The sequence below is a fragment of the Scyliorhinus torazame genome, chromosome 3, assembly GCF_047496885.1.
Source record: "Scyliorhinus torazame isolate Kashiwa2021f chromosome 3, sScyTor2.1, whole genome shotgun sequence".
In the NCBI taxonomy this organism is placed as follows: Eukaryota; Metazoa; Chordata; class Chondrichthyes; order Carcharhiniformes; family Scyliorhinidae; genus Scyliorhinus; species Scyliorhinus torazame.
The window spans coordinates 194,474,490-194,500,151 of NC_092709.1; the positions used below are offsets into that span (position 1 = coordinate 194,474,490).

At 49.5% G+C, this 25,662-nt stretch overlaps 1 protein-coding gene across 3 annotated transcripts in view; it reads left to right on the top strand.

Annotated features, from left to right (window-relative positions):
* The first annotated feature begins 12,178 nt into the window (after nt 1–12,178).
* LOC140408873 (uncharacterized) overlaps nt 12,179–25,662 on the top strand; it is a 98,371-nt gene continuing 84,887 nt past the window's right edge. For all 3 annotated transcript variants that reach the window (XR_011940229.1, XM_072496688.1, XM_072496689.1), the window contains exon 1: nt 12,179–12,773. Coding sequence is in view for 2 of the 3 variants with exons in the window: in XM_072496688.1 (XP_072352789.1) it covers nt 12,540–12,773 (234 nt within the window). In the remaining variant the exon portion in view is untranslated. The remainder of the gene's footprint in view (nt 12,774–25,662) is intronic.

Below are 25,662 nucleotides of genomic sequence, written 5' to 3' on the forward strand. Positions count from 1 at the left end.
CCACACTGCTGGCCTTGCTCTGCATCACAAACCAGCTGTCCAGCCATCTGAGCTAAACCGGCCCCCTGCCTGAATGGTACTGAAAAAAGAATAATCGTGTTTACTGCTGAGCGCAACTGCAATTGTTCTGCTGTTGTACTCTTGGCATTGCATGGCAGGAATTATAGGAAAGTCATGGGCAGAGGGGGCCCGTGTACTGAAAATCAAAGTTGTGCTCATATGGTTTTTCAAAGTGTGCTCTCAATGGGTAAAGTAAAACGTGCCAACAAGGTTTAACATTTATTCATACAAATTAAAAACAAAACCTGCAAATGCTCAAAAGCAGAAATGGTAATAAATAGTAGCTCAGGCTGCATCCGTGGAGAAAAAGATAATTCAATATTTTGAAATGGGCTTTTCGTAAAGACAAATACGTATACTAATATAATTAGAACAGAGGAGGGAAGAGCTAATGCTGCGCCAGTGGTCACAGATAAGCCTTTTGGAATGGCATCCCTGTGGGTATTCATCATTTCACAAAGGGTTCAGTGTTTCAACCCAAAGCTTGGGGGCGGGATTCTCCATTGATTGACGCCAAAATCGGGAAATGCGATTGGGCGGAGAATAGACACTGACGCCAAAATCACAGTGGACGCCGATTTGACGCCAAATCACGATACTCTGTCACCTCGGCAGCGGCGTCAATGCGATTCAGAATGCACCTACATTAAACACAGTTTACATATTATTAGCGGGCCTGACCCGATATTCTCCGGGGCCTCTGCGATTGTCCGCCTCCGATGGGCCGAGTTCTCAACGGCGTGGTTCACGTGTGCTTTTAAAAATCATGAAGCTGGCGTCATGGCTGCTGAGGGAGAGAGAGGGAGTACGGAAAGTCGCCATAGTGTGCTGACAGTTGTGCCGCTGGCCGGGGGCTTCTGCCAGGGCCGGGAGAGCAGCGGGGGATGGCCAGGAGGTGGCTGTGCGATCAGGGTGGACGGGCACAGAACACCATTGCTGCAGCCGAAAAGACAGCCATGCAACTGTGCACACCGCTGACTGCCCACTGTCAACTTAGTGCCAAGGATCGTATCGATGCCTCCCCAAGCCACCCCCCCCAGGTGCCCTCTGGCCCTAGCTGACCCATCAGCTATATGGGTGCGCTTCAACGCAAACAGTGCCATCTTGTTGGCTGGGTTGTGTGTGTGGAGGATAATGTGTATATGTGGCTGCAGCTTGTCAGCCTCTCGAGTATCAATCAGGGACCCGGCGAATCCCGCACCATTTTAAATTGGAATTGGCCATGTTCAATGTTGTGCTGGTGCTAGCTCCTCCACAGTCGCTGAATCGGTGCAGGTGCAGTGCTAATTTCTCTGTCGTGAAAGTCCCCAAATCCTGCCTCAGTGTCAACACTTAGTCTGAGGAATGGATGATCCTGCCCTGGGACTTTGGGAGTTCCAACTTTTTGGACTAATTCTAAATCGCTCACCTGTCACTGCTGTTGTCCACAGGGAAAATGATGAAGTTCTTGCTCTGGCGAACACAGTGTTAACCACAAGATAAATACTGTAGTGATCTGCATATCTGTGTATATATACAAGGGGTCAATGTAAATGCACCACAACTAAGCAACACTAGAGGGAGCACGGGAGATGTATAAATATAGACAGACCGGAAGCTAGGGGCACTCTTCACAGGAACGGCAGCTGGTGAGCAGGACACAGACAGACAGCTCAGATGTAACATAGTATAAGCGCTGGAGAGAGAACAAACTCACACAATAAAGCATCTACTTCAACTGTAAGGCTACGAGCTTTATTCAGACACAAGGAATAATACAAATACAGCTGTGCAGTACAGCTTGTTTTCGTGGAAATCTGGAATGAGCCTGAGAAGAAGCTTCAGGGATAAAGTGACCTTCACAGCTGTGCATGCCCAGAAGATTGACTGAAGGTCAACCTTTAGTGTGACTTCATTGCAGCTTTTCCAGGCTGCCTCATGTCCATTGTTCCTCGAGGATATTAATGGAAAGTCCAAAACTTACTTGGAGTTGGGTGGGGGTGGCCAATTTCTAGTATCAATTTAGTTTTATCTATTTGGATCCAGTATTTGAGAGAGCAGGATGCAGAAAATCAATTGTTGCTGCAAGTATTAAAGGCATGGAACAGGTTTGAGGGACAGACACTGTGAACATGGCTTGGCTGAAAGAAATGTAATTAATAAACTCTAAACGACTGAGAGATCTGCTGCAGGACACAAAACACTTGACTTTGCAAATTTAGATTATTGCTACTGAAAGTTAGGTGAAGTTGGGAGAGCCTTCATGGAATGGATTGATGGAAGGTCCCAAGATCAGTTGCCTAGGATCAGTGCAACAAAGTGACCAGGGCAGTGACCGGTGACAAGTGGCAATGTAAATAATTCATGCATAAACACTCAATACTAAATTGATTTCATAATATTGCAGTCAACGCCTTCCTAAAGTTACACTGTATTAAGCATGTCTGCACATACAAGCATGCCTTCTCCACAATGCGTTGCAATGATTGTGTTGCTTACCATGACTGCGCCAAGGGCTGTATGGTGTCAATACACCCTACTCTGTATTTAGACGCATTCCAGCTCACAGCCTTTACATGCACTCACCATACAAAAGTTTCACATACATGATAAATGCAAGATGTTTTAAGACAATTATGTTTTAAACTATCTCCTTTCATTTAAGGATGCTGTCAAGATGCCCGTGCTGGACTGGGGTGGACACAGTAAGAAGTCTTACAACATCAGGTTTATTTGGAATCATGAGCTTTTGGAGCATAGCTCCTTCATCAGGTGAGTGAAGAGGTAGGTTACACAGACACAGCATCAATTGACAAAGCCAATGGTGCAAGATGAAATGTTGGATGCGAGTCTTTGCAGGTAATTAAATCTTTACAGGTCCAGACGTGAGACTGGAGAGAGGGATAATCACAGGTTAAAGAGGCGTGAATTGCCTCAAGCCAGGACAGTTGGCAGGATTTTTCAAGCCCACGCCAGATGGCGGAGGGTTAAATGTAGCGAGACATGAATCCAAGAACTCGGTTGAGGCTGTACTCATGTGTGTGGAACTTGTTATCAGTTTCTGCTCGGCGATTCTGCGTTGTCGTGCATCCTGAAGCCCGCCAAGGAGAACGCTTACCCAAAGATCAGAGGCTGAATGCCCTTGACTGCTGAAGTATTGCTTGACTGGAAGGGAACATTTCTGCCCAGTGATTATCGTGCGATGTCATTCATCCGTTGTCGCATTGTCTGCAAGGTCTCGCAAATGCATCACGCCTCGGGACACTCTTTCCTGCAGTGTATGAGGTGCTATTGATGACTATTTTGATGCCACTTCATGCTCTCATCCGGACCTGGAAAAATTCATCAACTTTGCTTCCAGTTTCCACCCCTCCATCACTTTCACCTGGTCCATCTCAGACACTTCCCTTCCCTTTCTTGACCTTTCTGTATCCATTTCCGGCAATGGAATATCTACTAATATCCATTACAAGCCCACTGACTCGCACAGCTATCTGGACTACAGCTCTTCGCAGCCTACATCCTGTAAGGACTTTATCCCTTTCTCTCAGCTCCTTCGCCTCTGTTGCATTTGTTCCGATGATGCCACTTTCCAATATGGTGCTTCGAAAATGTGTTCCTTCTTTCTCAACCGTAATTTCTCACCCACAGTTGTTGACAGTGTCATGTGAGAGTACCTTTAAGAAATGGGTGTTTATAAATGGGTGTGTATATAAATATCTGTAGTGAGAGTACCTTTACGAAATGGGCGTTTATTACTGCAGTGATGTCAGAGAGTGGGTGGAGCTGGGCTGTATGTCAGCTTTTTACTTTTGTTTTAGGCTGTTTGCTGCAGGGTGTGGTTTAGTTTAGTTTTCAGAGCTGGATAGCTGCAGTCACAGCCAGAAGGTGTATGAGTCTCTCGCTCTGTAATCTAAAAACTGTAAATCGATCCTTTGGTGATTTAAAACTAATAACTGCTCTCAGTAGTGACTTTAACCTGATGTGCTTCTGTTTAAAGTTTTTTTAAGTCTTATGGATGTTAAAAGGACAGCTTAAGAATTATTTAGTGTTGTATTCTTTGGGGTTATATTTGAATTGATGGTTGCTAAGATGTTGATTGTATGTTTTAAAAAGGTTAACTTGAGTTCATAGAATAAACATTGTTCTGCTTCAAAAAATACATTTCCATTTCTGCTGTACCACACCTGTAGAGTGGGCCGTGTGCGCCCCACACCACAATCTATTAAAAGTTGTGGGTCAGGTGAACTCCATGATACACTTTGGGGTTCTGTAAACCCTGGCCCATAACAACAGTTCCCTCAACAGTGTGTGGTCCATCTCTCGCGCCACTACCCTTACTCCCTTTCCTCCCTCCCAGAACAAGGATAGAGTCCCAATCGTTCTCACTTTCACCCCACCAGTCTCCATATGCAAAGCATAATCCTCTGCCATTTTTGCCAACTCCAGCGTGATGCCACCACCAAACACATCTTACCTTCACTGTCTCTGTCAGCATTCCGCAAAGACCATTCCCTCCGAGATAATCTAGTCCACTCTTCCACCATATCCAACACCTCTCCCATCACCCATGGCACCTTCCCATGCAATCGCAGAAGGTGTAACAGCTGCCCCTTTACCTCTTCCATGCTTAACATCCCAAGCCCAACACACTTATTCCAGGTTCAGCAGCATTTCACTTGCACCTCTGTCAATTTGGTCAATTGCATTCGCTGCTGCCAATGTGGTCTCCTCCATATCGGAGCGACCAAACGCAGACTGGGTGATCGCTTTGCTGAGCATCTTCGCGTATTCAGGACCCTGACATTCCCGTTGCTTTCCATTTTAACACGACCCTGCTCCCATGCCCACATGTTGGTCCTTGGCCTGCAATGTTCCAGTGAAGCTCAAAGCAAACTGGAGGAACAACATCTCATCTTCCGGTTAGGCACGCCAACCTTCCGGACTCAACATTGAATTTAACAACTTCAGATGATTAGCTCTACCCCACCTTGACCCTTTGTTTTCATCCCATTTCATTTTAACTGTCTTTTACCATTTCTTTCTTTCTAGTCTTTCTTTATATATATTCCACCCCCCCCCCAACCCCGCCACAGCATCTTATCCCCCCATTCCTTACCTTTTCTCCCCTTTGCTTCCCTCTTCCCCCACATCTACATCCGACACACTTTGCCCTCTGATGTTAGTTTCTCTGCTGCTTGGCCTTTCAGACCTTTTGTTCTCTCTGCGGACTGGCATTACAGTCTTTTCCCTTGGTCTCTTTGGCTATTAGCACTCCTGTCCCTTGGTTTCTGTGGCTATGACTCATCTTTAATTCTTTTACCTCACGTATAAATATTTCCCACTTTCTATGTCTTTTAGCTTTGACAAAGGGTCATCTGGACTCGAAATGTTCGCTCTTTTCTCCCCTTACAGATGCTGCCAGACCTGCTGAGATTCTCCAGCATTTTCTCTTCGATTTTTTCTCTGAGGTAGACAATGTTGGCTGAGTCGTATGAGTATGTACCGCGAACCTTGTGGGTGGTGTTCTCATGTGTAATGTTGGTATCTATGTCGATGATCTGGCACATCTTGCAGAGGTTGCCATGGCAGGGTTTGTGGTGTCGTGATCACTGTTCTCCTGAAGGCTGGGTAGTTTGCTGCAAAGAATGGTCTGTTTGAGGTTGCGCGGTTGTTTGAGGCAAATAATGGGGGTGTGGGGATGACCTTGGCAAGATATTCGTCTTCATTTATACGTGTTGAAGGCTCCTAAGAAGATGTTGTAGTTTCTTCGCTCCGGGGAATTACCGGATGATGAAAGGTACTTTGTCGGTTGAGTCCCGTATTTGTCTTCTGAGGAGGTCGGTGTGGTTTTGCTGTGGCGCGTTGGAACTGTCAATCGATGAGCCGAGCGTCATATCCCGTCCTTACGAGGGTGCCTTTCTGCGTTTCATTGAAGGAGAAATTGAAATATTCTGAGTAGAGGAATAGTGGTCACACTAAACCCTGCCCAGGGACTGGTCCTTCTGATCTGTAACTGGAATCTATTGAAAATGAAGTGACAATTTTCACACCATGAGAGGCAGCTGGTTATATTTCTAGTTACAGAGACACTCAGACACAGAGATCTGGAGAAACAGAAACTGAAACAGCTGCTGATCTGAAGAGGACAGGAAAAGACAACCTTTTGTGCGCGATTCTCCCGAAAAATTGCCAAGTGCTGTAGCGAGCGGGAATTGGCGCGTGTTTCCCGGCACTCAGCCCGGCGAGGCCGGCAACACTGCTCAACGTTAATTGGTGCCCTTAACGAGGCCACACGGGCTTCTCACCCCAAATGCCGGCTCGCCAGCTTATTCGCCATGACCACGCTTGCCAGCCATCCGCTAACAACATCGAGCAGCACGTAGGCGGCACTTGCTCAGCCAACCCCAGCCAGCTCGCAGCAATGGCGCCCAAGAGACCAGCACCCAGATTCAGGGATGCTGACCTGGGAGGCTCCTCGACGCGGTGGAGGCCAGGAGAGATGTCCTGTTCCCTCGAGGGCTCTGGAGACAGTGCTGCCTGGGATGAGGTGGTGGCAGCAGTCAGCTGGGGCAATGTGACCAGGAGGTCTGCCCTCCAGTGTCAGAAGAAGGTCAACGACCTACACCGGGCAGCCAGAGTGAGTAGACACCAACGTTCCAACCCCCCAAGGAAGCATTCCCCCAGGCGATCCCCAATCTGCTGGAGACGTTAGGGAGCGGCTGGGAGGTGCAGAGGAAGATGTCAGTGTCACTCCAGCAGATCTATAGCCGATTGGAGGAGTCCCAGAGGCTATTGGTGCAAGAGATGTCACCAGCAATGAGTGGCACCAAGACCAAAACTGCCAGGGTGGTGACCGTAATGGAGCGCCTGGTGCACGATGTCGGCACCATGAGGTGTCCAAGACATTGCGTAGTCGGTGACGGCCATGGCTGAGAATCATGGCAGTATGTTTGCCTCACTGAGGATGTCACCCAGTGCCAGACCGACCTTGATGGGGTTCTGCGGGACATGTCCTACTCTCAGATGGGAATGGCCGTGCGCGGCGGAGATTGACCAGTCGCAGGTCGGCATGGCTGAGGCCCTGCAGAGTATGGCCCAGTCACTGGGGAATGTGTCCCAGTCACTGAAGAGCATCGGCGATGGCATCAACATGATGGTGCGGACAATGGGGAACCACCAGGGCTGTCAGAGCCAGATGATGCAGTGGCAGCCGGGGCCCGACCCAGCTGCCCCTCTGTCTCAGGGTGAACCCCAGGGACTTATGGGTACAGACTGGGAAGAGGGGGCACTGAGTGCCAACCCAGACCCATCCCATGGGGCGGGGATGGTGCCCACCAGCACCTCCGAGCTCCATCCCTCTGATGAGGCCACGTCTTGGGGTCAGCACACAGGACAAGGCGGCACGGCTGTGCATATGCCGTTGACAAGTGAGCTGGGGCTGTCCGGCCCCAGAACCCCCAGAGGACGCCCGCCAGGAGCATTGAAAGCCACGGGATGAGGTAAGCAGCTGGCTGCTTCCACCTCAGATGTGCATCCTGGGGGAACACCGAGAAGTAGTGGTAGACCTTGGAGGGCCAGGCACATTGACAATCACTGAGGGCACTGATGTAGGGGGGAGGGATTAGGTAGGGGGTGGGGAGGGGGTCGCGTTGGGGACCGGTTGGGTTGCGGGGGTGGCACTATCAGGAATGGGGTATTGTGCAGCACATTAAACAACTTTTTGCACAATCATTATGATGACACTTTCTTCCGCAATGTGGGCTGACCTCTGGACTCTTTGCCTGTCTCTCCAGGAAACCCCCCGCCCCCCCGCCCCTCCCATGGCACCCACCCATCCTCCACCCATGGTCGTATTCCGGGAGCTGTGATCCACCCCTGGGTGTTTGGATGTTGGCTGCAGCATGTGTGGTGATGCACCCCGCAGTGTTCAGATACAGTGTCCAGGCATCAAGGTTTGATTGGAATGCGAGGCAATGACTCCCACATGCTACATGTCCCATCTACCCACGGGAACCCACTTGGCATGTGTTAAGTGCTGATTTAACCACGATTGCCAATTCCCGATTAGCGATTGTCTTCACACGCGCAGCCAGAGGCCTCAGCAGTTGGTGAGGGTTATGGATGATCGGTGGGGCAGACGGGCGGGGACAGGGGTTGCCCCCGGCATGGTGTTGGGATCCAAGGGATGGCACGTTGTTGCCGTGAGCGATTGCCCCCCCAGTTGCCCCCCCAGCACCTCGCCCCCACCCTCCCATGGTGGCCAACTCCTGCGGCGGGTCCCCACCGCCCGCCGAGCACTGGTGTGGAAAAGCAAGCACCCCCCCCGATCTCTTTGTCTGTGTGCAATGATTGCTACTCCCCTTCTCAGCTCCTCACAGAAGCCCTCCCACCAGGTTCATGTTTTTCAAAAGGAGTACGAATCAGCGCCAATGTGGCCACTTGCTGGGGAGGCCGGTGAATGACAGGAGGCCTTTGGATGGCATGTGCCTCTCGTTAATTGTATGGAAATGGGGCTTAAGTGGTGATAATTGTTTTCTTGCCACTCTCCGGCGAGATTCCGAATGCGCCTACGGGAGCGGGACGGTTGCATCGCAAACTGTTTGGTGCCTGGCGGGTTCCAGTTTTTGGCCTCTCCCACTATTTATCGGCCTCATTACGCTTGAGCGCGAGTGCAATGAGGCCAGACGATCGCGCCTTTTGTGTTAGCCATCAAGGTGGTTGCTGATGAGAACTGGTTCTCTCTTTGAAGCGATGGGATGCGTGGAAATTTGAAGTATTCTCATTTCTTTCAAACAAACAATCAGCTGACCACGGTACAGTAAAAGCTGCGATTCTGAATGCCTGTGAGTTTGTGCCAGATGCTTACCGACAGATTTTGAAATGTGAGGAAGAAGTGGTCAGACTGTTTTGGAATTTGATAGTGAAAATAAAAATTATATTTGATAGGCGCCGTAGATCTATGAAGTTTGAACAAGACTTGAAAACTTTAGAGGTGATCCTAATGGAAGAATTTGAAAATAGTGTTCCTTTGGAAATCAAGTCCAAATTTGCTGATCATAAAGTTTTTAAGAGAGGCCACAGCAATGATTATAATTATAGTTATGAATTGTTTCAAATGCATGTTAGCAACAGGATAAGATATGTATAAAAGTGAGGAAAATGGCCTGTTGAACACTCCTCAGAACAGTCAGAGACACAGTTTGGAGGTTAAAGTTAATTCTAGGGTACTGACAAAAGGACATGTAATAATAATATAATAATCGCTTATTGTAAACGCAGCATGCTGGAAATTTAAAAAAAAATCTGTTGCATTCATAAGATTGCACAGTGCACCTCCAGAAATTATTGTCCCTGTTGTAAAACAAACCCATAGGTTTTCATGTATTCGCTATTAAGATGGGACAGAGTTCAGGCATAATGAAAGTTTTTTGTTTAAAGGCCAAGTATCCTAGTCTTCCACTTACCTGTTAGTGTATCAGCTTCGAAGTTCTCATCCTTGCACCAAATCTTCCCATGGTTAGGCTTATTCTACTTCTCCAGAGCTACATCTCAGTTTGCACACACTGCTCTTTCACTAGTATTGATCATTTCTAAGGTCAGAGCATAAGAGACAGGGGACCAGTAGCACAGTTAGCAAGCTGACTGCCAAATAGTAAACAGTGAATAGGGATTATTGGTAGTGGAAGACAGTGTTCCACAGGGATTGGCTGCTGGAATAATTTTTGCACTATTAATAGTGTCATAGAGTTTTACAAGGCAGAAAGAGTCCCTTCGACCCATTGCGTCTGTGCCGGCCATCAAACACCTATCTATTCTCATCCATTTTCCAGCACTTGGTCCGTTGCCTTGGATACTGTGATGATTCAGTTTATATAAAAAGTTAGGAATTAGGAAGTGGAAGCTAAATTTATAAATATGTAGCTCACAACAAATTGGGGGATGTGGTTAATGCTGGGGAAGATAGCAACAAAATACAAGGAGACATTGAATACCAGAAGATTGGAGAATGGGTGTGTAGATGGGAAATGGGTTTCAATATGGGTAAGTCTGAGGTGGGACATTTTCATGCGAGGAATAAGGTGGTCACACAATCTTTGGAAAATACATGTCTAAATGTGGTCAAGGAACAAAGGGATCTTAGGGTATAAATTCACAAGTGATTATAAGGAGCAAAACAGATTAACATGGCCATCAAAAGTGCAAACACACAATTGGAGATAGCGTAAAATGGATTTATAAAGATGATACCAGGATAAAGAGGTTAGAATTATCAGTATATACTGAATGGACTGGGGCTCTGTTGTCTGGAAAAGAGAAGGTTGATGGCTAGCATAATAATGGTCTTTAAGTTTACGGAATAGTTCGATAGGCTAGATGCAGAGAAGATGTGTCTACTTATAGGGAGTTAATAACTGGGTGACATAAATATGAGATGGTTACTAATAATCCAATAGGGAATTCAGGAGAAATTTATTTGGTCAATCTGTGACGAGAGCATGAAGTTTGTTACCACAAAGGTGAATATCATAGCTATTTTAAAGTGTAACTAGATAATCACATGATGGAGAAAGAAATAGGGTTTGGTGATGAGGATAATTGACGTGGGGCAGGAGGAGGTTCATGTTGAGTGTAAAAACACGGGCATGGACCAATTGTGCCAAATGCCGTGTTTCTCTATTGTATATCCTACGTAATTCTCTGTAGTTCTACATAAACTCCCCCCTCACATTTATGTCAGAGCTTTTGTCAACTTGTCCTTCATTTTGAAAATCTTATCTCAGCTTTTCTGTCTTGCCACATTTATTGTTACCTTGAAAAGCCTTTGATATGTTCAATGTCAATTGTTGTGTGTTGGGCTGGATGGTATCCATTAGTTCAGATGTTGACTTTCTAATTGCAACTTCTAATTCAACTTGAAAATCATAAAACTTTAGGTCCTAAACGAATAACAAATTAAATGGTTAATTTTAATACATTTTTGGGAATGACCTGAGTTCATTTCTAATAACTTGTGGGCACGATTCCGTGAACAAATGTGAAAGTCCACTTTGGGGCACGTTTAACGGGGCTTTCGCAGTGGATGCAGATGAGAATTGCTCCGCTATTCAACTGCACTTTGCTGCTTATTTTGGCCTCGGGGAGTTTCTCCCTGCTGAGACCACACTTTAGTTGATTTCCTGCTGGCGAGCTGATCTCGCCAACAGGAACGGCTGTTCGCAGATTGGGGTGCCATTTTGATCGGCAGCCCCAACCTTTCCTCCACCATCCACCAAAGTGGACAAATATTAAACGGCACCCTGGCGAGATCTCGCAGGCACAATAGTTGAGTGCTGGGTGAATCAGTGTCCAGGATTTAAATTATCCATTAGGCTCATTTAAATATGCATATCTGGATGCTGCGTATCGAGGATGTGATCCAGATCGTGCCGGGCGAGCGAATCGGGAGACTCGTGATCGGCCCGGCGCCCAGCATGGAACCCGATTTGGGGCTCTCGTGTAATTTACCCGTTGCGTCCAGACTTACGCAGGGCGCAACAGGGGGTCACTGAATCACAGCCACCTTATGAATGATAACCAAAGTTTTCTACTGATTTAACTTACTTGTCCCTATATTTGTCTTAAATGTTTCTTTTATCTTGCCTGTGGGATGACGTTGGACTTTGCAGATTAAGTAATTAACACAATTAGCACATTAGTATTCAATCATTTTATGCTCACTATAATTCTGAACACATTAACATGTTTGGTACGAATATCACACAGCAGAATTGGTAGATTATGTAAGTAGTTTCCTGAAGTATGTATAATAATGAATATAATTCTTTTTTAAGTAGCAAAATTTACATGAAGAAATACATTTTCTGCATTTTAATACAAAACTTAACTTGAAGATGTTATTTTAATTACCTCCATCGGGTATTAATTCATAATGGAGGCAGAAAGGGAATAATTTTGTTCAACTTCTTTGCGTAGAAGGAACTAAGGGATCAGAGAAAGTATATTCTTGCCAGTATTTCCTGTTGCCATAGCAACAGCAGCAATTTATTCACTGACCTTTTTGCTTTCTAAAAACAGTTGCAAGATATTGTGTAAATGATTTACATCTTGCACTTTGCATTAATCACGAGTACAATAGGACTGGGAACATATTGCCAGTCACAGCCTCTGGATATAAAGATATTTGCTGAAAAGACAATCTCAATTTGCCAACAAGAATTTGGTGGGGGTTAGAAGGAGGAGGGGAGCCGGTGACTAAATAACTTTCACCCAAAACATGAAGGTGCGATTCTCCCCTTTGTAGACTAATACTCCACTAACGGGAAAACTGGAGAGATTTCTGCTGACCCTAGGAGTGCTGAAGAAACACCATTCAATCTATGCAACTGGGCAAACACACCGCCCATGTGAATCTCGCCAGAGTTGGGAATCATCAGTTTGCCCTGGCAAGCAGGAGCAGCATTTAAACATTTCCCTTGGCTCTGACTGTCATTTCAGCCATGAAGCTGGTTGCATGCAAATCTGCACCAGGCTTCCTTGATGCAAACATCGATAGGATGCTGGACTTAAAGGAGGAGAGGAGGGCCACCCTATTCTCCTGGGCTGGCAGAAGACTTCCCTCTCGTCAGATGTTCGAAGCCTGGGATGCTGTGGCAGAGGCCGCATGTGCTGTTATCATCATGAAGAGACTGGCCTGCCACGAGAAAATGAATGATCTCCTTCAAACTTCTAGGGTGAGTACCCATCTGTATGCCCCTGGCATCATTCTCATCCCTAACCTTTAGTATCTTAGCCCAATCCCTTGCAATCTTCTAAAACCCAACCTGCCAGCATTTCCCTCAGAAACCATCACCCATCATGAATCCCCACCGTAAATCATCCCATCCCCTCTTTGTCTAGGTGCCTGGCCCACACATACTATCTGCTGTAAACTCCCCCATATCCACCAGGCCAGTACCCCATAATGCCCTTTTTGTGTCCCTGGAGGACAAGGCAAGCCATAACAGGAGGCAGCGGGAGAAGGTGGGTCGGGGCATGGCCAAGATACGTGTCCTCACTCACTTTGAAGAGAGGGCCATGAAACTCATGGGGGACGCCGAGGAATGAGCAGTGGCAGAATGTGAGGTGGGCTTGCACCAAAGAAGTGAGAGGCCAATGCAACTTGATCCAGATGTCCTATCTCAAGTGAGTCTCTCACCTCCCACAGCCTTGTCATTCCCAAATGCTGACCCCACGTCCTTTGTTTTCCAGAATATCCATCAGATGAGGCTGGGCATCCGGGATCACTGTCCCCCTTCCAACCCCTCAGAGCACCCTGGAGCAGAACTACAAAGAAGGACACCGACTTCTCGGCACTGCTTTTGGCAGCACCATCCACCACCACAGAGACAATTAACTCGGTGGGACATGTTAGCGGACAGGCATCTGGGACACTCTCTAGTGAGCATCCCACAGTTGCTGTAGCACATCAGGTGGAGGCATGAACTTCCAAGGCTGTGGGCAGATGGAGGGCTGCCCAATCCCAGTAAACTACTGCCCCCAAGCCAGATGTTGGGCCTCTGGAAAGGGTGATCCCATCATTCGTTGAGATCCTACTGCTTGGTAGTCTTTACAGAAGGGTTTAAGTGACATTCAAGTGATTGCAAGGCCAACTGGAGAAGACCAATAGCCCTCAGGAACAAGAGTGTCTCCATCGCTCACTGATGAATGAACGGGCAGGTCAGTGGCCTGTATTCAGAATGACAGGAGTCATACTTTCTCAGATTATGAGGAGTACCAGAGCTGATCTCACAGTGAGGCATCATTACCCTCTTGCCTGCAGAAGAGACCCGCTGAAACTGCCAACTCAGGCCCATCACCCTGGTGTGGAGTTAAGCTGTACTTAAGGGTGTTAAGGGTGAGCACTGGTCATGGGACAGGGAAAAAGTTTGAATTTGAGTGGTGGAAATGGGTGGAGTCCAGGTGCAGGATTCTCCGCTTGCCGATGATGAAATCACAAAATGCAATTGGGCGGAGAATAGCTCCGACGCCGGAAATGCGGTTGCCGCTGGCTTGACGCCAAATCGGGATGCTCTGGTACACCGAAAATGCGTATGTGTCATTCGCTGTGCGAGGTGAAAGTACAGTAGGCATATCATTAGCGGGCCCGACACCCTATGCTTTGGGGCCTCCGCGATTCACCACCTCCAATGGGCCGATTTCCCAATGGCATCGTTCACTTAAAAATCGTGACCCTGGCGTCCTGGCTGCTGAGCGAGAGAGAGGAAGTAGGAAATGGCATGGAGTGATACCGGCCATACTGGTTGCTGGGGGGGTGTCCTTGTCAGGGCCGGGGGAGGGGGACGCCGGGCCGACTAGCCATGGTGCCCCCCCCCCCCTCCCCCCCCGTGGGACTGGGGCAATGCCCAGGCACCGACCACCATCTTGCTGAACATCCACTGACCACCCACCCCGGCCCCTGGTTCTACACAATGCACCGGCTCTAGAGATGCGCCCATCCCCGCACGCCACCCACCCACCGCAGCGTGCCCCCCCGGCCCCGAACACGCCACCCAACCGGCAACCACCACTGGGGGACCACCAAGGACCTCACCCAAGACAGCCCCCAGTGAGGGCAGTGCCATCCAATGGTTCCCCTGGCAGCAGGACCGGGGGCAATGACGGGGCCGGATGCCGACGGGTCAGGGGTGCAGGGGTGGAGGTGGGTGGGGACATACATGGACGGGGCCTGCAGTGCCAACCAGGGCCACCATGTAGCTCGTGGTACCTGGATGGGCACAGGAGTATGCCCCATGCTAACATGTTGGCTTTTCACCCACTGCAGACAATGGCATTCGGACACCAACCCGTGATGCTGACCACTGTGGTGATGGCCGCAGCCCTGCGAGATGCCCTGCGGCTCTGAGGAACGGGCTGCAGAGGACGGGGTTGCAGAGGGACAGGTGGCGCCGCACAGGTTGGAGGACCGGCCGCCCAACAGGCCGAGGAGGAGGTGCCAATGAGGCGCCGCATGAAACCCCGCGTGTACCGGTGCCGCATGTTGTTCGAGGACCTGCCGGACCGGGCATGCAGGAGGAGACTGCAGATGAGTAGAGGGACAGTGTGACACATCTGCCACATGATGGCACACCTGGCCCCGCACTGGTATGGGGGAGGACATCCGCTCCTGGCGACGGTCAAGATGACGGTCGCCCTGAACTTTATTGCGATGGGGTCCTTTCAGGCGCCGAGTGGGGACCTGCTCAGGATCTCACAGGCCTCGGCGCACAGGTGCATCCGTGCCATTACGGACGTCCTATATGCCCAGGCGGACCAGTGCATACAGTTCCATGTGGACCGAGCCCCCCAGGATGCCCGGGCAGCAGGGTACACTGTCCTCGCCAGATGCCCCGGGTCCAGGGGGTGATCGACGGAATGCATGTCGCCCTACGAGGATCAGCGGATAACAGCCAGTGACCACCAATCGAAAAGGGTTTCACTCCACGAACAGCAGATGCACATTATGCATGTCTGCGCCCGATAACCGGGCAGTGTACATGACGCCTTCACCCTGGCACACTCGATGGATGCCGACATGTTCGAGGGACATTCCACCCCAGTTGCAGCATTGGCTGCTGGGTTACCCACTGCGGTCGTGGCTGATGACGCCTATCCAGAGGCCACAAACTGACGCGGAGACCCGATACAATGACACCCTTACAGCGATCCGAGTGGTCGAGCTGTGGTTCAAGATGCGCTTCAGGTGCCTGGACTGTTCTGAAGCGGCCCTCCAAAGGAGGCTGAGAGTGTCACCCGCATCGTGGTGGCCTGCTGCATCCTCCACAATATGGCAGAGCAGAGGGGTGATGTGCTGGAAGGGCAGGCCTCATCTGCTGAGGAGGATGTGGGGGAAGGGGACGTTGAGCAGGCCATGGGGCCCAGGCAGACAAGGGAGTCCGCACAACAGCATCGCCAGGGCCAGCCACAGGGGACAGTCTGATCGTGACAGGTGACTCTGGCACATGGCTGCCTTAGTGGCAGCCCTTTCCTGGGCCTTGACCCCTGCCTGCACAGAATGCCCAAGCCCTGGATACTCTGACTCATATCCAACACCGTTGCCCCCATTGCCTCCACTGCAGATGCCACCCGTGTGGTGTTGGCCTGGTTGGCACATATGACCGACACCACACCATGTTCCTGCACACTGATGGCCTGCAGGTGCTGGATGCCTGCTGTTATGCCCTCTTGTAGTCCCTGGGTCTCTGACTGCACCTGTACTATGTCTGGGACTGGATGGTCCAGGAGCCCATGCCCGTCTGGGCGGCAGCTGGTTCCTGGGTACGGCCTGCCCTCCAACTGTCCGGCTCCTTGGCTGCTCCTACCTCCACTTGCTGTATTGGAACGACTGTATGGTGCACACCAGTGAGTGTCCCAGGAGCTTCTTCACTAATGTAGCCAACCGAGGTGATAGTCTCTGCGATGCTGGATGGTGTTGGAGACAGAAGTGACGGAATGTCGGTGTCCTCCTCCGACCCGAGTTCCAGGGTGTCCTGAGTCTCGGGCGGAGGGTTGGTGTTCGGGCTGCTCTCCGCATCAGTGCTTGGCCGTCTGGGGGGCACCGGCTCTGGCTGGGGGTGGGGTGCTCCGGATGGATCGGCCCCATCTCCGGTACGTCCTGTAAGACACAAGACCACATGTATGGTTAGACAGGAGGCCGTGGGGGGAATGGGGGGGGGGGGGGGCGGATAAGGGTGAAGGGGGTAAGGGGGAGGGGGGGTGGACTGAGGGGGGTGAAGGGGGTGAGGTGGGTGTGGGGGTGGGGGTGTCCAAACACATGTCATGGGGATCCACAACAAAGCAGGGTCCCATTTGCCGACCTCCCTTTCCTCCAGGCCGCCGACCATGTCTAGTGCCCTCTGCTCGGGCATGGTGAGGGGCCGCCGGTCTGGTGGTCCCCCTCCGCTCTCGGCGATTGTGTGCGGCCTTATGCTGGGGTGCGGGGGGAGGGGGTGGTAGGGTGGTGGAATACAAACAACGGTAGTGTTAGATGTTCCGACGCATGCAGTCCAGGGTTCAGGTAGATGAAGGCATCAGTGGATTTGGATTTGGATCTGGATTTGTTTATTGTCACATGTGCCGAGGTACAGTGAAAAGTATTTTTCTGTGAGCAGCTCAACGGATCAGTAAGTACATGAAAAGAAACGAAAATAAAATAAAACACATGATAGGGCAACACAAGGTACACGTAACTCCGGCATCGGGTGAAGCATACAGGGGTGCAGTGTTAATGAGGTCAGTCCATAAGAGGGTCGGGCCAGGGAACCCAGCCATTGCAGCTGGCATGGGTGCTGGCATGTGGGGCAGGATGGTGGTTCGGCCATCCCCCGGGGGGGGAGGGGGGGGGGGGATTTGCAGGCGTTTGTGGGAGGCGGGGTCAGTACCAGAGGAACTGTATTTTTAAAAGTCCTGTGCACGATGATGCTCCTGGTTACTGAGTGGGCTTCATCATAACATTCTTCTGCAGCAGTATGGGACCTCGACACAGTTCTTGTTATCCATGACCTTAACGGGTAAGCCTTGGCACCAATAGCCAACCCTTCATCCGAGGAGAGCCTCGAAGGTGCTGGATACCTCAGAGTGCGCCAGAATATATGCTTGTGCAAGTTGCCCGTATAGCGTGTACATATGTGAATGAAATTGAGTTGATGGTCACACGCCAACTGTACATTCAGAGAGTGGAACACGTTCCTGTTAATGAAGGGCACCTCTGTCGAGCTGGCGTTCTTCGGGCGACATGGGTGCCATAGATCGCTCTCTGGACCTGAGGCATCGCAGTGATGGCAGTGAATTCTGCACCCTAGTGGGTCTGTTCAGGTTAAAGGAGAGGTAGTCCGCTGCTTGGGCACATAGTGCATCTGGAACATTGTGGTTGTACCAGTGTGCAGACCTTTGTGATATCTCGCACAGATCACCGCTCAAAACCTAGAAAGTCCCATGCCATAAAATTTCAGAGCAGCCATTAGTTTGGCAGTCACCGAGAGCAAGTGTCATCATCCTCCTCAGAATGCAAGGTCTACAATAATCTGACGCAGTTGCCGCATGAAGGTAGACACCCCTACGCAGTCCCATGGCCACAAGGCTTTTCCTGCAAAGATGCAGTCTCACTGACACATGTTGTCTGACAGCTCGTTGAAGGACCCGCACCTCTATAAACATGTGGCATTTGGTAGGTAGCCTTCTGACCCCCTCCTCGGATTGATGGTGTCATGGGAGTGCCCCTTTTGTTATAGGCCAGGGTTTAGAGAACCCCAAAGTGTATCATGGAGTTCACCTGACTCAGAACTTTTGTGGTATGGTTGTGGTATGGGGAGCACACGGCCCACTCTACAGGTGTGGTACAGCAAAAATGGAAAAGTATTTTTTAAAGCAAAACAATGTTTATTCTATGAACTCAAGTTAACCTTTTTGAAACATACAGTGAACATCTTAGCAACCATTAATTCAAATGCAACCCCCAAAGTATACAACACTAAGTAATTCTTACTTTCCTTTTAACATCCATAAGACATTAAAAAATCTTTTAAAAGAAGCACATCAGGTTAAAGTCACTACTGAGAGCAGTTATTAGTTTTAAATCACCAAAGGATCGATTTACATTCTTTAGATTACAGAGAGAGAGACTAATACCCCTTCTGGCTGTGACTGCAGCTATCCAGCTCTGAAAACTAAACTAAAACACACCCTGCAGCAAACAGCCTAAAACTAAAGTAAAAAGCTGACAAACAGCCCAGCTCCACCCACTCTCTGACATCACTGCAGTAATAAACACCCATTTCTTAAAGGTACTCTCACTACAGATACTTACATACACACCCATTTATAAACACCCATTTCTTAAAGATACTCTCACATGACACTTTAAGAAATGTTTTTGTCTTCTCTCATGGCTTCAGTGGTGTCATTGTGTGGCTGGAGCTGTGAGGCTCTGGGAGTTGGTTTTACTTTTTCTTTGAGTTTGACTGGTTTTGTTCTGCACAGGTTAAAAGAACGTTTTTCTGTATCTGCATTTTTAAAAGCTGTTTCCAGACTGCTTGATAACTTGAAAAGAAATAATTGCTTTCTGGAAGAATTTAAACCTGCTGATTTGGAAAGGAAACAAGAGCATCCATACCTTCTTGAGTGCTGTTGCTGGGCCACACCTTTGAAAAGGGGGTACTGGTTTATGGGAACTTGTTATTAAATTGGAACAGTTAAAGGGGGGAATTTATTAAGGTTTATACATAGATTACTGTAGCTCTGTGGAGTATTTATGTTGGTAGTTGATAAAAATGCTTACTGTGTGTGCTTATAAAAATGTTAACTAAATCCGTAGAATAAAGCTTCTTTTTGATTAAATATGCTTAAGGCATCTGTTGAATAACAGCTGAAAGGCAGGCCCCAGTGTTCATCATAACCAAAATCAATTAACAGTTGTAGGTCAGGTGAACTCCATGATATACATTGGAGTTTTCTAAATCCTGGCCCATAACAATGGGCAGCCGGCAGCTGAGTCTCACCAGCATGTCCCTGATGTTCGGGGTCAGGCTCCTGTAGTGCAGAGTTTTACCCGGGCTGGCCCTGATGTTCTCGCCACTGTGCATCTACTATGGCAGAACTCGCCAGGTAGATAGCTGGCAGTGCTGGATGAATTCTGACTCCATCTTTAATCTGTGAAGGGGGGAGAGGGGGAAAGGAGAGACAGTCAGCAAGGTCATGCATCCCTTTACCTTTAATTTACCCCAAACCCCATGATTATCTTGCGTTTGACAGCTGACTAACCCTCACCATTCCCGTCACCCAGCATGGCCTTAATGAGCTGCTGGCCACAACAGTCACTTACACTGCCGCTTGTCCCCTAATTTTTGTCCACCATCTCTGGTCTAGATGACTCCTCCCTTCACTGCTTCAGGAATGGTGAGCATCATCCTCTGGTGAAGGTATACATCCCTGCGTAGGCCCATGGTGACAAGGGTCAGGCCCTGCTTTTGACTGCCTCTTCCCCTGAGCCATACTTGCATATTGAACCTGGGGATAGTTGGATTCTCATTGATGACGGACAGTTAATAGGAGGCTCAAGGTTAGCAGGAATGTGAGAGGACACAGGTTCTCTCAGAGGTGTGGAAGGATGCCGGATGGATGATCAGGTTTGAACATCGAACCATCTTTTTCCTGTCAAGTAGTCACAATCCAGACAGTGGGGCAGGCACTGTAGAACCTGGCACTTTAACAACGAATGACAGCCCACCTTCCCCACCTCCCCTCCCCACCTCCCAACCCCAAGGGCCAGGACACTGACTTGACACTGCAGCCCTGTCCCCGTCAGTCACTTTTACTTGCCCCTTGCTCTGAAAATCTTCAATGCTCACAATCCTCCCCTCCCCCTCCCAGATGTGGAGCCAGTGGCCGGATCAAAAGGCCTCTGCGATGGGCTCTTTGGTCTTTCTCCTTTGTTTCTCATTGAGTCACATGGGGGGGGGGGGGGGTCCACATTGAGGGACCCTTGTGCCTTCTTGTCAGAGCTGTGGTAGCTGCTTGTGTGGTGGTGAAGTTCATACTGTTCATACCATTGCCAAAAGATGATCGTTATTGAGGATGTGTGCCTTTGCTGGGAGCATTGCAACAATGAAGTATGTAGCCAATGTTTAAAACATGAGTTCTGTCACAAAGTAGTTCAGCTGTACTGGGTAGGCTCGAGATTCATGAACTAATACTGTGGAATACAAATGTTGAAAGACTGACCTGTGGGTCTGAGAGAAATCACAGCGGGCGTAATTCTCCGGAGAAATTTCTAAGTTCTGTTGTAGAACATAGAACATAGAACATAGAACAATACAGCGCAGTACAGGCCCTTCGGCCCACGATGTTGCACCGAAACAAAAGCCATCCAACCTACACTATGCCATTATCATCCATATGTTTATCCAATAAACTTTTAAATGCCCTCAATGTTGGCGAGTTCACCACTGTAGCAGGTAGGGCATTCCACGGCCTCACTACTCTTTGCGTAAAGAGCCTACCTCTGACCTCTGTCCTATATCTATTACCCCTCAGTTTAAAGTTATGTCCCCTCGTGCCAGCCATATCCATCCGCGGGAGAAGGCTCTCACTGTCCACCCTATCCAACCCCCTGATCATTTTGTATGCCTCTATTAAGTCTCCTCTTAACCTTCTTCTCTCCAACGAAAACAACCTCAAGTCCATCAGCCTTTCCTCATAAGATTTTCCCTCCATACCAGGCAACATCCTGGTAAATCTCCTCTGCACCCGCTCCAAAGCCTCCACATCCTTCCTATAATGCGGTGACCAGAACTGTACGCAATACTCCAAATGCGGCCGGACCAGAGTTCTGTACAGCTGCAACATGACCTCCCGACTCCGGAACTCAATCCCTCTACCAATAAAGGCCAACACTCCATAGGCCTTCTTCACAACCCTATCAACCTGGGTGGCAACTTTCAGGGATCTATGTACATGGACACCTAGATCCCTCTGCTCATCCACACTTTCAAGAACTTTACCATTAGCCAAATATTCCGCATTCCTGTTATTCCTTCCAAAGTGAATCACCTCACACTTCTCTACATTAAACTCCATTTGCCACCTCTCGGCCCAGCTCTGCAGCTTATCTATATCCCTCTGTAATCTGCTACATCCTTCCACACTATCGACAACACCACCGACTTTAGTATCGTTTGCAAATTTACTCACCCACCCTTCTGCGCCTTCCTCTAGGTCATTGATAAAAATGACAAACAGCAACGGCCCCAGAACAGATCCTTGTGGTACTCCACTTGTGACTGTACTCCATTCTGAACATTTCCCATCAACCACCACCCTCTGTCTTCTTTCAACTAGCCAATTTCTGATCCACATCTCTAAATCACCCTCAATCCCCAGCCTCCGTATTTTTTGCAATAGCCTACCGTGGGGAACCTTATCAAACGCTTTGCTGAAATCCATATACACCACATCAACTGCTCTACCCTCGTCTACCTGTTCAGTCACCTTCTCAACTTTCAGTGAGTTTCCCGTTGGCTCTGCCGGCGAACCCCCCCGCCGCTATTCAATGACACTTAGTCATTTTTTGAGGCCCTGGGGAGTATCCACTGGTTTAGCCCACATTTCGAATTGTTTTTAGCACTGGAGAGCTGAACTCAGAGATCGAGCCGTCATTTTGAAAGGGTGCCCCAATCTCGAAGTGAGCTTATGGGTCCCCCACACACCCCCACCCATGGGAAAAGTTACCTCCACACACATGGACACTGCCACGCATCCCCCCAAGTGAAGACATCGCGCTATGGGGTCCCTGGGGGGCCCCCCTCGCCAGGCTTCCCAAGTCCTCTTCCAGCACTCTATCCCTTGCACGACCCTCACCCGCCACCCCCCCCCCCCCAACCTCCCAGAGGCCTGTACTTAATTGCCCTGCACACCCCCACCCTTCAAACACCCCCCACCCTGCTTTCATGGGTATGGCCCCTGACCCTTGGCAGTGCTACACTGGGACTCAGGCACCCTCATACTGTCACCTGAGCACCCAGGCGGTACTCCTGCCAGCTTGCCATTGCCACCCAAGCACCTTGGCAGTGCCAGATGACAGTGCCAAGATGTCAGCTGGGCAATGCTAAGGTGTCCACGTTCCAGGGAAAGAGTCAGGGGGCCATGCTGCACTGACCCTGACCACCCAAGGGTCTCTGATGGCCCAGGAGACCACCAGGTGCCGTTCCGCCTGGTCTACATTTGTTTGTCCAGTGCTGAATGGCGCATGGCTGCAGCCCCCCTGGGGAGGCCAGAGAATCGGCAGAGTCCGGTGGACCCCAGGCAATAGGTGGTAAGTAGGTTTACGACCTACGTCCGCGAATGCCGTTCAGTCCCGCCTCTTTTGGGTGAAGTTCCGAATACGACATCTCGCAGGACTTGGGTGAATGCCACGAGGCACAGAGGGTGTTTGGGAAGCCCTCTGGAGGCCTCTCCCGAGATTCTCCGGCCGCGTTGTGCTCTCGCTTGAGCGCAACATGGCAAGAGAATCGCGACAATAGTCTTAAGAGTATGTTAACTGATTATTTCAACAATGTCATTTTCAATCTGACATGGGTGGTGTGCAAAAAAAGGTTTGATCAGTGTTACGAAACCCTGGGCGAGTGTGCGGTCAATTCCAGCCCGACAGACCCTCCGGAGTCCCAACATAAGTGAATTGACCAATAATTTGGATTTTCCGAAGTTATTTAACTCTTGACTGCTCCAATGAGTTACAGACACCAGAGTCAGAAGATTAACATCTTAGGGGCAGCACGGAAGCACAAGTGGATAGCACTGTGGCGTCACAGCGCCAGGGTCCCAGGTTCGATTCCCCGCTAGGTCACTGTCTGTGCGGAGTCTGCACGTTCTCCCCGTGTCTGTGTGATTTTCATCCGGGTGCTCAGGTTTCCTCCCACAGTACAAAGACGTGCGGGTTAGGTGGATTGGCCTTGCTAAATTGCCCTTAGGGTTCAAAAAGGTTCTATAAGGAAATAAAAGGGAAATCGTCCACTGGACTGTCTAATCCCAAGATCACGTCCCACCCTCTACCCAGGCACACACAAGACAGACGCAAGGTAAGGATTGTTGAGGAATAAACAAAACAGGGATTAAAAGGGTATGTCTGAGATGAGTCTTCATACTGTGGTTCTAATATCTGGGAAACAGATTGACTCGAGAGGTTCAGTTAGGCACAATTCCATCATTCGCCCACTAGGTGGAGCTAAGTCCGGGGTTTTCAGATCAGTGCAGTTCTTGTCGCCGGCCACCAAATGGTGCTGTACACAGGATGCTCAGGTCCGTGCACTTACGCCTTTCTATCACCAGACAGAGCTTTCACCTCCCTCCGAGAACAATACAGCTTTGGTTCTGGAACTTAGCAGTTTATACTTGCCTGATTCCTGTACAAAACTCTGGCGGCTTTATCACAAATGCTCTCATTTTAAGCCTTAATTCTTCAGATGATGTGCAGATGCCGGTGTTGGTCTGGGGCGAGCACAGTAAGCAGTCTTACAACGCCAGGTTAAAGTCCAACAGGTTTGTTTTGAATCACAAGCTTTCGGAGCGCTGCTCCTTCCTCAGGTGACTGAAGAGGTGGATTCCAGAAACACATATATAGACAAAGTCAATGATGCAAGACAATACTTTGAATGTGAGTCTCTGCAGGTAATTAAGTCTTTACGGGTCCAGACGGAGTGACTGGAGATAGGGATAATGACAGGTTAAAGAGGTGTGAATTGTCTCAGGCCTGGACAGTTGGTAGGATTTTGCAAGCCCAGGCCAGATGGTGGGGGTGAATGTAATGTGACATGAATCCCAGGTCCCGGTTGAGGCCATACTCATGTTTGCAGAACTTGGCTGTAAGTTCTTCTCGGCGATTCTCTGCTGTCGCGCGTCCTGAAGGCCGCCTTGGAGACCGCTTATCCGAAGATCAAAGGATGAATTCCCTTGACTGCTGAAGTGTTCCCCGACTGGAAGGGAACATTCCAGCCTGAATTCTTCAGCTCTCCCCAGCCCCAGACACACAGCTGAAAGGTTGCTAACTTTCGGAAAACTTATACTTGCACATTCAGGGGGCTGGATTCTCCGCACCCTCGCGGCGAAATCGCGGCCGGCACGGGGCGGAGAATCGACATTCCCACAAGAAATCGGGACTGGCGCTGGGTCACCGATTCTGCGGGGCCCGAAAAGCGGTGTCACCGGGCAGTACGCCGCGCCACCGGGGAACATTGCCAGAGGCCCGTTCCGACATTCTCCGCCCCCGACTGGCCGAAGTCCCAATGGCGTGGAATTGATGTGCTCCAGCTGGTCGGGATACCCCCTGGTCAGGGGTGGGCCAATCGGAGGGCGGGGGGGGGGGTCCTTATAGGCGGCCGAGGAATGCTTATGCGGGGGTTGAGGGTTGGGCATGTGGCCAATTGGGGGGGGTCTCTTTTTTGGGTCTAGCTCCGTGGTCCGAGTCCAACATGGAGCACGGCGGCGGTCGCTGGAGGCCGCCGCCATGCGCATACACGGCCTCCGACCCGGAAGTGCAGGGTCCCATATATGCAGCAAAAGCTGTGAGATCTACTCCGGGTCCCTGCTAGCCCCTTGCAGGGCTTGGAATGCGTGTCCCTTTGATCCACGTTTTTCTGGCAGAAAACGCTGCCATTTTGACGCCGGCGTTGGGACATAGTCCCAATAATAGAGGATATCTCTCTCAGTTCCGTTGGCTGTCTGTGCTCCTTTAAACAGGAAAGTTTTCACAGATTTGGCTACAATGCTTTCTAAAATCATTCAGCACAGAGAAAAAGAGAGAGGGAGAAGAAGCGAGGGACACTTGTTTGCTGGTTGCTTAACAGAACTGAACAAAAAGATGGCACTCTCCAAAAGACTCACCTTCTTTCCTGAAAGTTACTGATTGGCCTCACCATCCACAGGCCCCGATAGGAAAACATTGAAAATTCCACCTACACCAATTGGCCGCTTGCCAAGTCTATCAGAGAACATTATAAATCCTGCCACAGAACCTAAAGGGGATGTTTTCGAACCAACTCATCTGAAAGGGTTTTTTTTTCCAATGTCCAAAGACTTCAATTTAAACAGAAATCG